The following is a 14,726-nucleotide window of genomic DNA, read 5'->3' on the forward strand; positions in this document are numbered from 1 at the left end:
TGGTTTCATCAGAGACATATTAATAATTTGTCTAAACCAAAAGCCAGATCTGCCAGCAGATATTTTGAGTTCCTCATGCCAGCATGTTACTTGTAGGCAAATGCCAAACTTCTTTGTATCTTCTAACTGGAAGGAAACTATATATTTATTGAACTGGGCATTCTTGCTAGATATTTCCTGTGCACTCCATCACATGATCCATATGCATGTGCTACAGGAAGCCAACCTGTGTGATGGCATCCGAGAATCCCCTGCACTCTGACTTCTGATGGAGTGTAGCTCCTGGAGTGTTATCTTGCATGTTTGTGTGCTCTTATATTCCACTTTTCCTGACAGGACTGAAGTACTTCTTCCTGCTATTAGGAGTGCAAGCATTAAAGAGGTAACTTTATATAATGAGCACTGAGTGTTATGGCAACTGAATCACTAACTCTACCTCTGAAACTAATAATATGGTATATGTTAATTAATCAAATTTAAATTAAACAAAAAGGTGCAAGCATTGATCTTGGTTGAGGAAAACTCCATAACCTATGGTCATGATCCCTTCCTGTCAGCAGGCCACACTCAAAGAGTACTTCAGTGGGGACACTATTGCAAGAGGAACACATGGAAGGACCAACTCAGAATTCCACCCAGGGTAGCTGAGAACTTGGTTGGGTCTGCCTCCATTTCAACATCTCCCTGTGCCCTATTCTTCTTCCTTTATTGCATGGGTGTTGATCATTAGAATACTCCCCAGTAAACTTCCTGCTTGCCAATATCTTTCTTGCAAATGTGTCCCTTGAGGTTGGCTTAAAAAAGGAGTGATATTTATTTATTTTGCTACCATCGTGCTGGTTTGTGGCTTCCTGTATCTGCTGTTTGGCTAGGTCAAACACCTATTATAAGGTGTTTTCCACACAGCCTGTCTATATGTCCTCTGGAATCTTCTCCATTCCTAAAGACCTGCAGGGGAGAATGGTGGCAAAAATATCTCTTAATAAAATGGAGGTCTGTTACATCGTCTTTATGGATTCCAACAATTATGCTCACACACTTATAAATAGTCCTAAATTAATCTCATTTAGATGCCCAGGTTCATTATAATTCATTGTAATTTTCTTATGGAGTTCTGAGTATTATGGCCTTTCCTCCTCTGACATGAAGCTTATCTGTTCCTCATTCTCCTGTCCCCTGGGAATCTGCAGAGCATTTGATCCACATAGCACACAGTCTCTTTGTCACATCAGACAGTAGCACCCTGTTTTACCAGAGCGTTGTTTGACAGCCTTTTGCCTGAGGCACTGCAGAGTTCAAAACAGAAAAATATGAATACTTACTGAAAATTATTTTTCCACTCTTGCAGAAAGTCTTACAAAACTTGATATACTACCTATCTATAATGTACTTCTCAGACTCAGCTTGTAGCCTGTAGTTTATTTCCCCGAAAATAATATAGCTTTACTTAATGTAGTTTTCACTCAGGTGGTCAATAATGTTCTAAATCAGAGTTGTGTTTGTCACTTTGATAAGATTCAACATCTGAAGCCAGAAGTGTCACTGAAATCTACAATGTGCTTCCCTCCAAAACAAATAAAGTACACTTCTTACAGCTCACATGGATTAAGCAATTATATTATCTCACATTTGTACAGAGATGGTGTTTTCCAGTAATTATTCTGTCAGATTTTTTTTAAAATTTTACAGTTATGGAACGTGATCCTAATTTACATTCTTTATTAAAGTTGTTACATAAATTCCAGTTAGTTAACATACAGTACTATACTAGTTTCAGGTATATAATGTAGTGATTCAACACGTCCATACAACACCTTCTGTTCTTCACATATATGCTCCTTAATTCCCATAACCTTCATATATATATATATATATATATATATATATATATATATATATATATATGTATATTCTTCAGCAAACCAAGGCAAATGACTTGGTAAAAATGTAGCCAAGTACCAAAGTTTGCTTGGAAACTGAAAATATACAGTACAAACAATAACAAAATCTTTGAAAAAACCCTAATGGAATCAAACTGCTAAGTGCTTAACACAATAAATGCATTTTGCCCTGTTGTCGCTGTTATCATAGATTTTATAACTTGCCTACAAATATAAAATGAAATCAAATCAAATAAAATCATTAATATACAATCTAACAAACGTAACAACACAGCAGTCAAATTAAGTTTAATTAGAAAAAATAGCTAAGTCCTCCTATGGGCTTATCATTTTAATTAGTGTCTTTGACAAAAGTTCAGCTCTCAATAATGTACTCTGTAATCTCCCCCATCAAAGTTTTAATAAGTAATGCCAGTATCACGTTAATTCAATCCTTGATGTATTTTTTTAAATCATTCCTTTTCATGGGCATTTATTAACTTACTAGTTTTGCTTGTAGATGATTCGCTCTTACTCGAGTTTTAATGAATCACAGATTCCTGAAAGAATGTAGGAATCTGGGAATCTTAACAATCTTTGAAAATTGAACATTTTTTGTCATCCAAAGATTCAGACTTACGCAGGTCTGCCATCCTAATAAGAGTGTTTTTTAGCAAAACATGTCAAAAGGCCACACCCCTTAATAGCACACTCTAGTAACAGATATGAGTGAGTTTGATGCTGCCAGACTATAAGATCCTTCCTCCTCCAAAGAGATGCATTAGGATGATTCTGCTCGGAAGGGATAGAGGTCAAGCTTATCGACATCATCATTTTTATCCATGTGAGTTGATCACAATAATCTTTAATATTTAGGAATTTGTTTAACAGTTCTGAACTCCAGAAAATCCAGTCACATTACTTTGTCTATGCAGTGTTACAAATATTTTTGTTTGTTTGTTTATCTATCCCACAATGTGAAAATCTAAGGCATGCTACTTGACACACTCATCAGGTTAAATCTCTTGCAGTAACTTGTCAATTCAGTCAAATAAATGATTTCACTGTTATTATTTTATTTTTAGCAGAACAGTTGATTAATGATCCTGGTAGTCTGAGGGGAAAAATACAGTTTTAGGTTAAGTTAGGGTAATGGGTATCAGAAAAATACAGAAGTAAAAGTATCAGCATGCTCTAAATTTTCTTTATCACACCATGAGATGGAAAAAAAAAGTATATACCAGTGCCTTCTATTATCATTGAAAAAGATATTATTTAATAATTTAAAATAATGTTATCACTATTTCAGCACAATTCTAAGTAAAACAAAACAAAACAAAACTGAAAACATAAGAAATGATAGCTGTTTTATAGCATAGAGAAAAAACATCAGTCTATTAAACTTTCCAATTCCTTACAGTAGCTAGTGTTAGGCTTTCATCTTCCACTTAATGACATTTTTACATATTTTATTTGCAGGATAAGTTAAATTCTCATTTTGATTTCCAATAACTTTGCTTGCATAGTCAATTTGTTAGGACTTTTCCTGTAGAATCATCTTTGTGTAGGCTTAATAACATTTTCATTAGTGCAAAATTGTGCCTCTTGTATAATATTGAAACTTAGTTAAGAATTTTAATACAAAAATAATTTAACATTATTTCTTGAAAAATATAATTTACTACCACTGATTTCATGTAACTGACACCTTTAATTGACTTTACTAATTAATGCTATAAACAAACACATGTTGAATAGACAATTAGATCAATAGCTCTAACAGAATTTTTATACATATATTTCACCCTAAAATAATGCATACATACATAACCTATCTCCACTCAAAAGTTAAACACTACTAATTCCAAATTAAAAAGGAAACAAAAATTATAAACTTCAATATAAAAAGTGTCACAACAGAATTATTTGCTAAATAAGTAATTCTAGTTTTTGTAATGAGTCTCTAAGTGCATCTGTCTTGCATGGGTGTAAAGGAAAAAAATTAGATCAAATTGCTGTATTATTAGGCTATATCTGTTCACATTATAAAAATTTGAAAAATATCTAATATCAAAAATCCCATTAAATTTATCTTTAAGTGTAGAAATGAAGTGAATGATAGCAGCCCAAATGTCTATATAGGAATGAATTAATAAAGAAAATGTATATACATACAAAGGGATACTTTTCAACTTAGAACAGAAGAAAAATTCTGACACATGTTACAACATGAACAAATGTTGATGACATGATATTAAGTGAAATAAGCCAAACACAAAAACACAAATTCCGTGTAATCCCACTAATCTAAGGATCCTATAGGAGTCAATTGAATAGAGCCAGAATAACAGAATGGGGCTTGCCAGTTCCCAGGGACAGGGAGACAGAAAATCATTTTTTAATGGGTACAGAGTTTCCATTTTAGATTATGAAGGTCCTGGTCATAGATATTGGTGATGGTTGCAGAATAATGTGAATATACGTAATGCCACTGTAGTGACAGTACACTTGAAAATGGGCAATAAGATAGTAAGTTATTAAAGTCATTAAAGTACAGATTGACTTTCAGCAAGTTTTAAGTTTTATCATTTTTTTAAGAATGACAGAATCTAGAAAAAAGGGAAATAAGAATTCTTCAGGTCAAATAAATGTGTTAGGAGGGTTTTGATGTCCTTCATGAGGGCAATAGAGAGATCCATAATTAGGGAATTTACACAGTTACTAAGTGTACAGAGTGCAAGTGTTACAGATATGAATGTGTAGAGGTACGAAAGCTTTTGGAAATGCAGTGAGAAGGAGGGGTATTGCTATAATGTTTGATTTTGAAACAACCAACTAAAACCCTGAAGTATAAAGCCACCAGTACAATGATGATGCTCGAGGACAGAGTTAGAAACTGATTGAGCATTTTGCACTGTCTTCTCTGTCTTCATTGGCATTCCAGTATTGGAGATGTATGTAAATTGTGGGCAAATAGAATGACCATAGAAGACATCGGTCATGACATTTAATTAAGTTAGACCACATCTTTGATAGTTAATTAGCATCTTCATCACTTCAAGTATGATCCTATTCATTCAACAAGGGAGAAACTTTTCGGTAATAGCAGATCAGGGATGAAAATACCATAGGAAGTAGGAAGATCGGTAGGAGAAGAAAGGGAAGAAGAAGGGGGGGTAAACAGAAGGGGGAATGAAACATGAGAGACTAGGGACTCTGGGAAACAAACTGAGGGCTTCAGAGTGGAGGGGGTGGGGGAATGGGGTAGGATGAAGATGGGTATTAAGGAGGGCACTTATTGCATGGAACACTGGGTGTTATACACAAGTAATGAATCATGGAACTTTACATCAAAAACTAGGGCTGTACTGTAACATAATATAATAAATATATATATAATAAAATAAAATAAAATATAATATAATATAATATAATATAATATACTAAAAAAAGAATATACCGTTAGAGATTTAGATTCTCTTGGGACTGAAGAAGAAATGAATTTATCTCTGTATCTGGTACTAATAAGATTTATTTTCTCACCTTCCCAAAAAGGATTGTGTCTCTGCGACTTTCACAGGAAACAGTATCATTATACAAAATCCATTAACACAGTTAAAGAAACCTTGCATTTGGTATCATAGTCTCGCATTGGGGAACATATTCTAAGAGAGTAATCATTGTATTCAGTGTGTAACTTGATAAAGTCAAACTAAATACACTAACGATTTCAAATTAAGTTATGCTTCTATCTACAGATTATTTCCTTCTAGTCCCTACACTTTGGAATGTAGGTTCTCTTTTCTGGACAGTAAAAAATGCCTTCCCAGATTAATCAATATCAGGAAAATTATCTATTTTGGTTGGTTTCAATACATCATGATATATTAGAAATGCATAGCCCTCATTAATAAGTACATAGCTTTTATATTGCTGAAGTCATTGATTTAATTCAGCTGCTAAGAATGTTGATTATGCATAATAAAAGCAAACACAAATGTCAATGACAAAGGGAATATTTTAATTCTTCTCCATTATATTGACATCCTGTAGCACAAGACCTGCTGACAACTTACTTCAATTTATCAAGAAATTTTATTCATTATGCCAATTAAGCAAACTAAAACTAAGTGCTTCTAGTGAAAATTTAAAGAAAAAAGGTGAAATTAATTTTATGCGCAAGTTAAAAAGAGTTTGCAAATCTCAGATGAGGATTTATATTTCAACATTTTCACAGAAATTCTTTTGATGAGAAATGTAATTGAAATAGAGCATTGTAAATGATGAAAGCTCTGTCATCTGTCTCTTCATTCGCAGTGTCACTCCTGTTTGAAATCATGAACATCTGGAACACCACCTCAGATTTCATTCTCCTAGGACTCTTTAATCACACAGGAGCCCACCTATTTCTCTTTGTGATGGTTCTGACAATTACCTTCACCTCTGTAGTAGGCAATGCCCTTATGTTCTTCCTGATTCACCAGGATGCCCGGCTCCACACACCCATGTACTTCCTACTAAGCCAACTTTCTCTCATGGACATGGTGCTGGTCTCCACCATTGTGCCCAAAATGGCAGCTGACTACTTGACTGGCCAGAAGTCCATCTCTCCGGCTGGCTGTGGATTGCAGATTTTCTTCTTCATGTCACTGGGAGGAGGTGAGTGCTTCCTCTTAGCAGCCATGTCCTATGACCGCTATGTGGCTGTGTGCCACCCACTGAGATACCCTGTTCTCATGAGCTGGCAATTATGCCTGAGAATGACTATGGGGTCTTGGTTCCTGGGGGCAGCTGATGGGCTCATGCAGGCAGCTGCTACGATGAGCTTCCCATTTTGCAATGCACATGAGATCAATCATTTCTTCTGTGAGGCCCCTACTCTGGTGCGTTTGGCTTGTGCTGACACAGTTGTTTTTGAGTATGTGATGTACATTTGCTGTGTATTAATGCTCCTGGTCCCATTTTCTCTCATCCTGATTTCCTATAGTCTCATCCTTGCAGCAGTTCTCCAGATGTGTTCTAGAGAAGCCCGCAAGAAGGCTTTTGCCACCTGCTCCTCACATGTCTGTGTTGTGGGACTCTTTTATGGAGCTGCTATTTTTATCTACATGAGACCCAAATCCTATAGGTTAGCTAATCATGATAAAGTAGTATCAGCCTTCTACACTATCTTCACTCCTTTGTTGAACCCCATCATCTACAGTCTGAGGAATAGTGAAGTCAAGGGAGCCCTGAGAAAGTGTATGCGTCAGTGTGCAGCCCTTAAGTCATGACTTATAGTCATTAGCTTTGCCCCAAATTTCAAGTTTTTACAAAACTGTGTGTGGAACACCTTGGTGGCTCAGTTGGTTAAGCATGTGCCTTTGGCTGTGCTAAAGATAGAAGGTCCTGGGATGTGGTCCCGCATTATTTCCTTGCTCAGCTGGGAGCCTGTTTCCCCTGCTGCCAGCTACTCCGCCTGCTTGTGCTCTATCTTTCTGACAAATAAATAAATAAAATATTTTTTAAAAACATTGACTGTGTGAGATTTCATAGAGAAAGCTTATATATGCATTATATCTATAACTGTTACTGTTTAACTTTAAAATGTAGACACACCACTATATTCCACATTTTTATGTATAATCATTTTATTGTATTTTAAAAATTAAGATCATTATTTCAAGTTATAGTCTACTTCCTGCCCATAAATATGCAGTGTAATATTAGTTTCTGGTTTCTAATTTAGCGATTGAAAACTTACATAGAAGACCCAGGGCTCATCACAAGTGCCCTCCTTAAAGAGCATCACCTATTTAACCTATCCCCCCACCTTTCATCAAGTTACCTTCAGGTTGTTCTCTATAGGTAAGAGTTTGTTTCCTGATTTGCCTGTGTTTTTTCCTTTTCTTTTGTTTCTTATATTCCACATATAAGTAAAATCATATGGTAATTTTCTTTCTCTGACTGACCTACTTCCCTAAGCATAAACATCTCTAGGTCATTCCATGTCTTTCCAAATGACAAGATTTCATTCTTTTCATGGCCGATTAACATTCCAGCTCTCTTTTACCCATTCATTGGAAAAAGGACATTTGGGCTGATTCCATAATTTGAATGTTGCTGATAACTCTTCTATCAACATTGTGGTATATATATATATCTCTTTGCATCAGTATTTTTCTATTCTTTGGGGAAACAATGAGTAGTGCAATTGCTGTTCTGTAGGGTTGCTCTATTTTTATCTTTTTGAGGACCCTCCATGCTGTTTTCCAGAGTGGCTGCATCAGCTTGTATTCCCACCAACACTGTAAGTTTTCCCCCTTCTCCAGATCCTTGCTGACATCTCTTGTTTCCTATATTGTTAATTTTAACACTTCTGACTGTTTTGAGGCAATATCTTATTGTAGTTTTGATTTGTATTTCCATGATGATGAGTTGTGATGAGCATCTTTTCATGTATTTACTGGATTTCTGTATTTCCTCTTTGGAAAAATGTCTAATCATGTATTTTGCCCATTTTTTAACTGATTGTTTTTTGGGTCTTGCGTTTGGTAAGTTCTGTATAGATTTTGGATATTAACACTTTATCAGATACCCCATTTACAAATAACTTCTCCTATTCTGTAGGCTGCCTTTTACTTTCGTTAATTGTTTCCTTCACAATGAAGAAGGTTTTTATCTTGATGAATTCCCAATAGTTTATTTTTGCTTTTGTTTCCTCTGCCGGAGGAGACATATCTAGTAAGAAGTTGCAATGGCTGATGTCAAAGAGGTTACTACCTGTATTGTCCTCCAGGATCTTCATGTTTTACTTTGTCAAATGTAGGTCTTTCATCCATTTTGAATTTATATTTGTGAATGGTTTAAGAACATGATCCAGTTTTATTTTTTTATATGTTACTGTCCAGTTTTCCCAGCACTATTTGTTAAATTGACTGCCTTCTTTCCATTGTATATACCTTCTGATTTGTCAAAGATTGGTGGACCATATATTTATGGGTACATTTCTGGATTTTCTATTCTGTTCCATTGATCTATGTGTCTGCTTTTCTGCCAGTCTCATTCTGTCTTGAATATAGTTTTGTAATATAGTTTGAACAGGAATTGTGATGCTCCAGCTTTTCTTTTTCAGGATTGCTTTGGCTATTTGGAATCTTTTCTGCTTCAACAAAAATTTTAAAATTATTTGTTCTAGCTCTATGGAAAACTGCTGGTGGTATTTTGATTGGGATTAAATTAAATGTGTAGATTTCTTTGGGTAATATAGGCATCTTAGCAATGATTTTTTTGTTTGTTTGTTTTTGTTTTTGTTTTCCAATCCACGTGCATGCAAAATTTTTCCATTTCTTTGTATCCACTTTAATTTCTTTCATAAGTATTCTATAGTTTTCTGACCAATGGTATTTTGCCTGTATAGTTTGGGAGTTGATTCTTTTGGTCTTCCATATAAAGTATCATGTTATCTGCGAAGAGAGACATTTTGACTTCTTCTTTGCTGATTTGGAATACCTTTTATCCCTTTTTGTTGTCTGATTGCTGTTGCAAGGACTTCTAGTACTATGTTGAATAATAGTGGCGAAAGTGGGCATCCTTGTCGTGTTCCTGATCTTAAGGGAAAGGCTTCCAGCTTTTCCCCATTGAGAATAATATTTGATGTAGGTTTTTCATAGATGGCTTTTATGATCTTGAGAAATGTACCATCTATTCCTACACTCCAAAAGGTTTTAATCAGGAAAGGATGCTGTATTTTCTCAAATGCTTTTTCTGCATCTATTGAGAGAATCATATGATTTTTGAATTTTTGTTTCTGGATAAAATCTAAGACCCCAATCGATTTGTGAATGTTGAACCACCGTTGCATCCCAGGGATGAATCCCACTTGGTAATGATGGATAAACCTTTTAATATACTATTGGATTCTATTAGCCAGGATCTTGTTGAGGATTTTGGCGTCCATATTCATTAGGGAAATCGGTCTGTAATTCTCCTTTTTGATGGGGTCTTTGCCTGGTTTGGGGATCAAGGTAATATTGGCCTCATAGAATGGGTTTGGTAGATTTCCTTCTGTTTCTATTTTTTGAAATAGCTTTAGGAGAATTGGTATTATTTCTTCTTTGAATGTTTGGCAGAATTTCCCAGGAAAACTGTCCAGACCTGGAGTTTTGATTTTTGGAAGGTTGTTTATCACTGACTCAATCTCTTCATAATTAATTGGCCTGTTTAAAAAATCAGTTTATTCCTGTTTCAGTCTTGGTAGTTTATAGGTTTCCAGGAAGGCCTCCATCTCTTCCAGATTGCTTAATTTATTGGCATAAAGCTGTTGACAAAAGCTTCTAATAATCCTCTCCTTTTTCATTCATAATTTTATTAATTTGGGTCCTTTCTCTATTCTTTTGGATAAGTCTTGCCAGTGGTCCATCAATTTTACTGATTCTCTCAAAGAACCAGCTTCTAGTTCTGTTCATCTGCTCTACTGTGCTCCTGGTTTCTAATTCATTGATCTCTGCTCTAATCTTCCTCACCTGCATTCTCGTGCATGGGTTAGGCCTGTTCTTCTGTTGCTGTTCCAGCTTCTTGAGGTGAGAATATAAAAACTGCATTTTAGATTTTTCTATTCTTTTGAGTGAGGCTTGGATGGCTATGTATTTCCCCCTTAGGACTGCCTTTGCAGTATCCCATAGGTTTTGGGCTGTTGTATTTTCATTCTCATTGGTCTCCATAAATTGTTTAAATTGATTTTTGATTTCCTGGTTAATCGAGTCATTCCTGAGCAGGATGGTTCTTAGCCTCCAAGTGTTTGTGTTTCTTCCAAATTTTTCCTTGTGGTTGAGTTCCAATTTCAGAGCGTTGTGGTCTGAGAATATGCAGGGAATAATTTCAGTCTTCTGGTATCGGTTGAGACCTGTTTTGTGTCCCAGAACATGGTCTATTCTTGAGAATGTTCCATGGGCATTAGAATAGAATGAGTATTCTTTGGTTCTGGGGTGTAGTGTTCTATATATATCTATGAGGTCCAACTCGTGGAGTATGGCATTCAAAACCCTTGTTTCTTTGTCGATTTTTTGCATGGGTGTTCTACTTCTGATAGTGGAGTGTTGAGATCCCCTACTATTGATGTATTTTTGTCTATATGTCTCTTTATTGTGGTTAAGAGTTGGCTTGTGTATCTTGCTGCTCCCCTGTTGGGGGCGTAGATATTTATAATTGTCATATCCACTTGTTGGATACATCCTTTAAGAATAATATACTGCCCTTCTGTGTCTCTAATTATAGTCTTTAGTTTAAAATCCATTCTGTTTGATATGAGAATTGCTACCCCAGCTTTCTTTTGAGGTCCATTGGCTTGAAAGATGGTATTCCACCCCTTTACTTTCAGGCTGGATGTATCTTTAGTTTCAAAATCAGTCTCTTGTAGACAGCAAATGGATAGGTCATGGCTTTTTATCCAATATGCAACCCTGTGGTGTTTTATGGGAGCATTTAGGCCATTTACATTGAGACTGAATATTGAGAGATACGATTTTAATGATGCCATGTTGCCAGGAAAGTCTTTGTTTCTATAGATTGTGACTTTCTGTTCTGTATCACTCTTGGGGACTTTTTACCTTTATAGAACCCCCCCTTAATATCTCCTGTAGGGCTGGTTTCATGGTTACAAAATTGGTCAATGACTGGAGATTCTGAAAGGTCTTTATTACTCCATCAATTCTTAATGACACCCTTGCTGGACAAAGGATCCTTGGCTGCATGTTTTTCTCTGAAAGAACTTTAAAAATGCCCCCCCCCCCCAACCCTTTCTCTCATTCCAGGTCTGTGTAGACAGGTCTGACATAATTCTGATACCTTTGCCTTGGCACATGAGAAATTTCTTTGCCCTGGCCACTTTCAATACTGTATCCTTGGATCTAATATTTGTGAAATGCACTATGACGTGATGTGGCGTAGGTTTGTTGTGGTTGAGCTTGGGAGGTGTCCTTTCTGCCTCTTGGACACGAATGTTTGTTTCCCTTGCTATATTAGGGAAATTTTCAGCTACAATTTGTTCAAATATCTCTTCTAGACCTCTGTTTTTCTCCACCCCCTCGGGGATGCCGATGATTCTGACATTGGAACGTTTCATTGAGTCAGTAATCTCATATAACCTACATTCCTGAGTGTGGATTTTTCGGAGTCCAGATTCTATTTTAGCTTTGTCTTCTACTAACCCATCCTCCAATTCACTGATATGTTCTTCTGCCTCATTCACCCTGGCTGTCAGAGCCTCTAGTTTTGATTGCATTTGGCTCATAGAATTTTTAATTTCTGCCAGGTTCGCTGTCATTTCCACCCTTAGAGATTCTATATTCTCATTAACATTTTCGTTAATACTTTTTTCAAGTCTACACATCATCTTGACCATTGTTACTCTGAATTCCATTTCTCATAATTAGGTTATATCCATATCCATTAGTTCTGTGTCAGAGGCCACAGACTCATTGCCTTTTCTTTGCTGGGGGGGGGGGAATCTCTCCTTCTCTTCATTCTGATGAGGAGAGGTTGCAGGGTTGTCCAGAGCCCAAATTATTGACTGGGACCCAGGCCATGCACCCTTGTTTTATAGGGATCTTAGGGATGTGGGCTTCTTTATTTTTCAGCCTGCCTTCTGGGGGAGGTGCCTTCTGCGCAGATACTTAGGCAACCCTGTTTGGGCAGAGTCTCCACGTCCCCTGCGCGGGGGGATGGGGATGGGCACACTGTGAACCGGTATTTCTAGGCTTTTGTTCTCTGGTGGTTTTCCCTGGCATATTGCTGTGCCTCTTCTGAGAGTCAGAGCAGCAGCGGCCAAATCTCATCCTCTGTCTCATAACAGAGGGATCATGGACCATTCTCCACTGATATTCTGGCCACTTTAACTATGTTTCTGTTGGTGCTGCTCAACCCTGCAGCGTCCTGGGATGTGTGCCCCACACCCGGTGTCCCAGCCCTCACTTCCAGGGCCTGCGCGTCTCTGTCCTTTGTGTTTCTAACACCGCCAGCCACCAGCCGCCCCCATGCACTCCCAGAGCTCTCGGTCTCTGTCTGGGTCCAGTGAGTACACCAGAGCTCCGTTTCCATCTAGTGGTGTGCATTCCCCGTCTTACGGTCTCAGTCTGCTCTCTTGCGGGTGCCAGTCCACATGTCTGCCGGCTCCCCAGTGCAGGTGGCTACCATACCTTGCGCCCAAACCCGGCAGCTCCCTCCCCCTTCTGTTTACCTTCTGTTATCTGTGTGTGGTTTCACGGCTCCTCACTTCGTACCTCAATACTCAGCGCTGGAGATGTTCATTTGTAGAAATCCAGATGTATCTTCCTGCATCTCAGGCTGATTCCATGGATGTTCAGGCCGGTCTGGTACCTATCTAACTTGACTCAGGGGACCGGCTGAAAAAGGGGTCCCCTACTCCTCTGCCATCTTATCTCCATCCCCTGATAAATGGTAATTACTTGATAATCCATGGTCAACATAATCAAAATCAATGGATGTAGTTTCCCTTTATTACTTATTTTAATTGGGTATTGTCATCTAATGTTTTGCATACAATATGATAACATGATATTGACATATTGTAATGATTATGATTAATAAACTCATTGTAGGCCCAATAGAAAAAGCAAAATGTAAAGAAAAAAAACTTATGATCAAATTAAGGGAAGTCAATAAGCTATAATATATGGAATAATTTTAGAAGAAAATTTTAAGCAAAACAGCAAGAAATGATTATAATGAAGTAAAATAATGAGTATAATGAAAATTCTGAAATCAATAAATATTTTCCCTAAGTTCATATTTTATGGTAAAATTGTCAAATATTGAGACACAGGGCAAATATCAAAGCAGATTAAATAATAATTTTACTGTGTGAAAAATAAAACCTAAAACTTCACTTAATAAATTACACTCAAGAATAATCATATCAAAATTTTTATCTTTAATTCTATTTTAGAATATTAATTTTTATTTCTATTTATTTTTTCCATTTCAGGAAATTACAGCAAGGATTGTTTTAGGAAATAATTTTATAATTTATAAAAACTTTGTATTTATGGTACTCATGTTTATATCAATGATAATTTCTGTTGGTAAACATATATTAGTACATCTATATAAATTTATACATATAAATCTTTAATAGAGAAAATCGTGTTTGTTTTTTTCTGTTTTTATTTAAATTCCAGTTACTTAACATACAGTTTAATAGTAATCAATTTCAGGCATACAATTCAGTTATTCAACACTTACCACACTCGGTGCTCATCACAACAAGTGTACTATTTAAAGAGTTAATGTTTCTTCTCTTTGGGGATATGAACATTTCAAAAATTGAACAAATATTATTATCACATAGGAATAAAAAGGTGTATTTTATATATTACATGATTAAACAAGAACCCATTTATGATATTTTTGATTCCAAAATATAAGTGATTTAACTTAAAGAAATGACAATTTTATCTTTTATCTTTAGTTATGGGACTATGCACTTTCTTCTATCCCTTATTTAGCATATCTGGTTTCTATAGGAAATCACATATGAGTATGCCTACATACATATATACATTTATTTCATTTTAATGAAAGTGTTTTATTGTTTTGGATGCACATTTTAAAGACTTCACAGTCTTCATTTTCTGAGAGCTCTCCCGAGGGCCCTGGCAACATCCTTGTTTCACAGAGTGTATATGAACGCATGGCTGTGAGAGTGGTATAGAAGACAGACCACTTCCATCTGCTCACGGGAGTGGTAGGACCTTGGTAGAAAGTATTTGATGATGGCAACCCCATGGAATAGGGACACAGCAGTCATGTGAGAAGACCAAGTAGTGAACATTTTCCTGAATATCATGC

The 14,726-nt window shown here is 36.3% G+C and overlaps 1 protein-coding gene across 1 annotated transcript; it reads left to right on the top strand.

Moving 5' to 3' along the window:
- The first annotated feature begins 6,160 nt into the window (after window positions 1-6,160).
- LOC113261429 (olfactory receptor 2T8-like) lies at window positions 6,161-7,153 on the top strand. Its single transcript, XM_026507552.2, has one exon. The coding sequence runs from the start codon at window positions 6,161-6,163 to the stop codon at window positions 7,151-7,153; it is 993 nt and encodes a 330-aa protein (XP_026363337.1).
- The last annotated feature ends 7,573 nt before the right edge of the window (window positions 7,154-14,726 follow it).

Source organism: Ursus arctos, unplaced genomic scaffold (genome assembly GCF_023065955.2).
Source record: "Ursus arctos isolate Adak ecotype North America unplaced genomic scaffold, UrsArc2.0 scaffold_5, whole genome shotgun sequence".
Lineage (NCBI taxonomy): Eukaryota > Metazoa > Chordata > Mammalia > Carnivora > Ursidae > Ursus > Ursus arctos.

Excerpts from the sequence above, each read along its gene's own strand:
- LOC113261429 (XM_026507552.2), top strand. The coding sequence starts at position 6,161 with ATGATGAAAGCTCTGTCATCTGTCTCTTCATTCGCAGTGTCACTCCTG.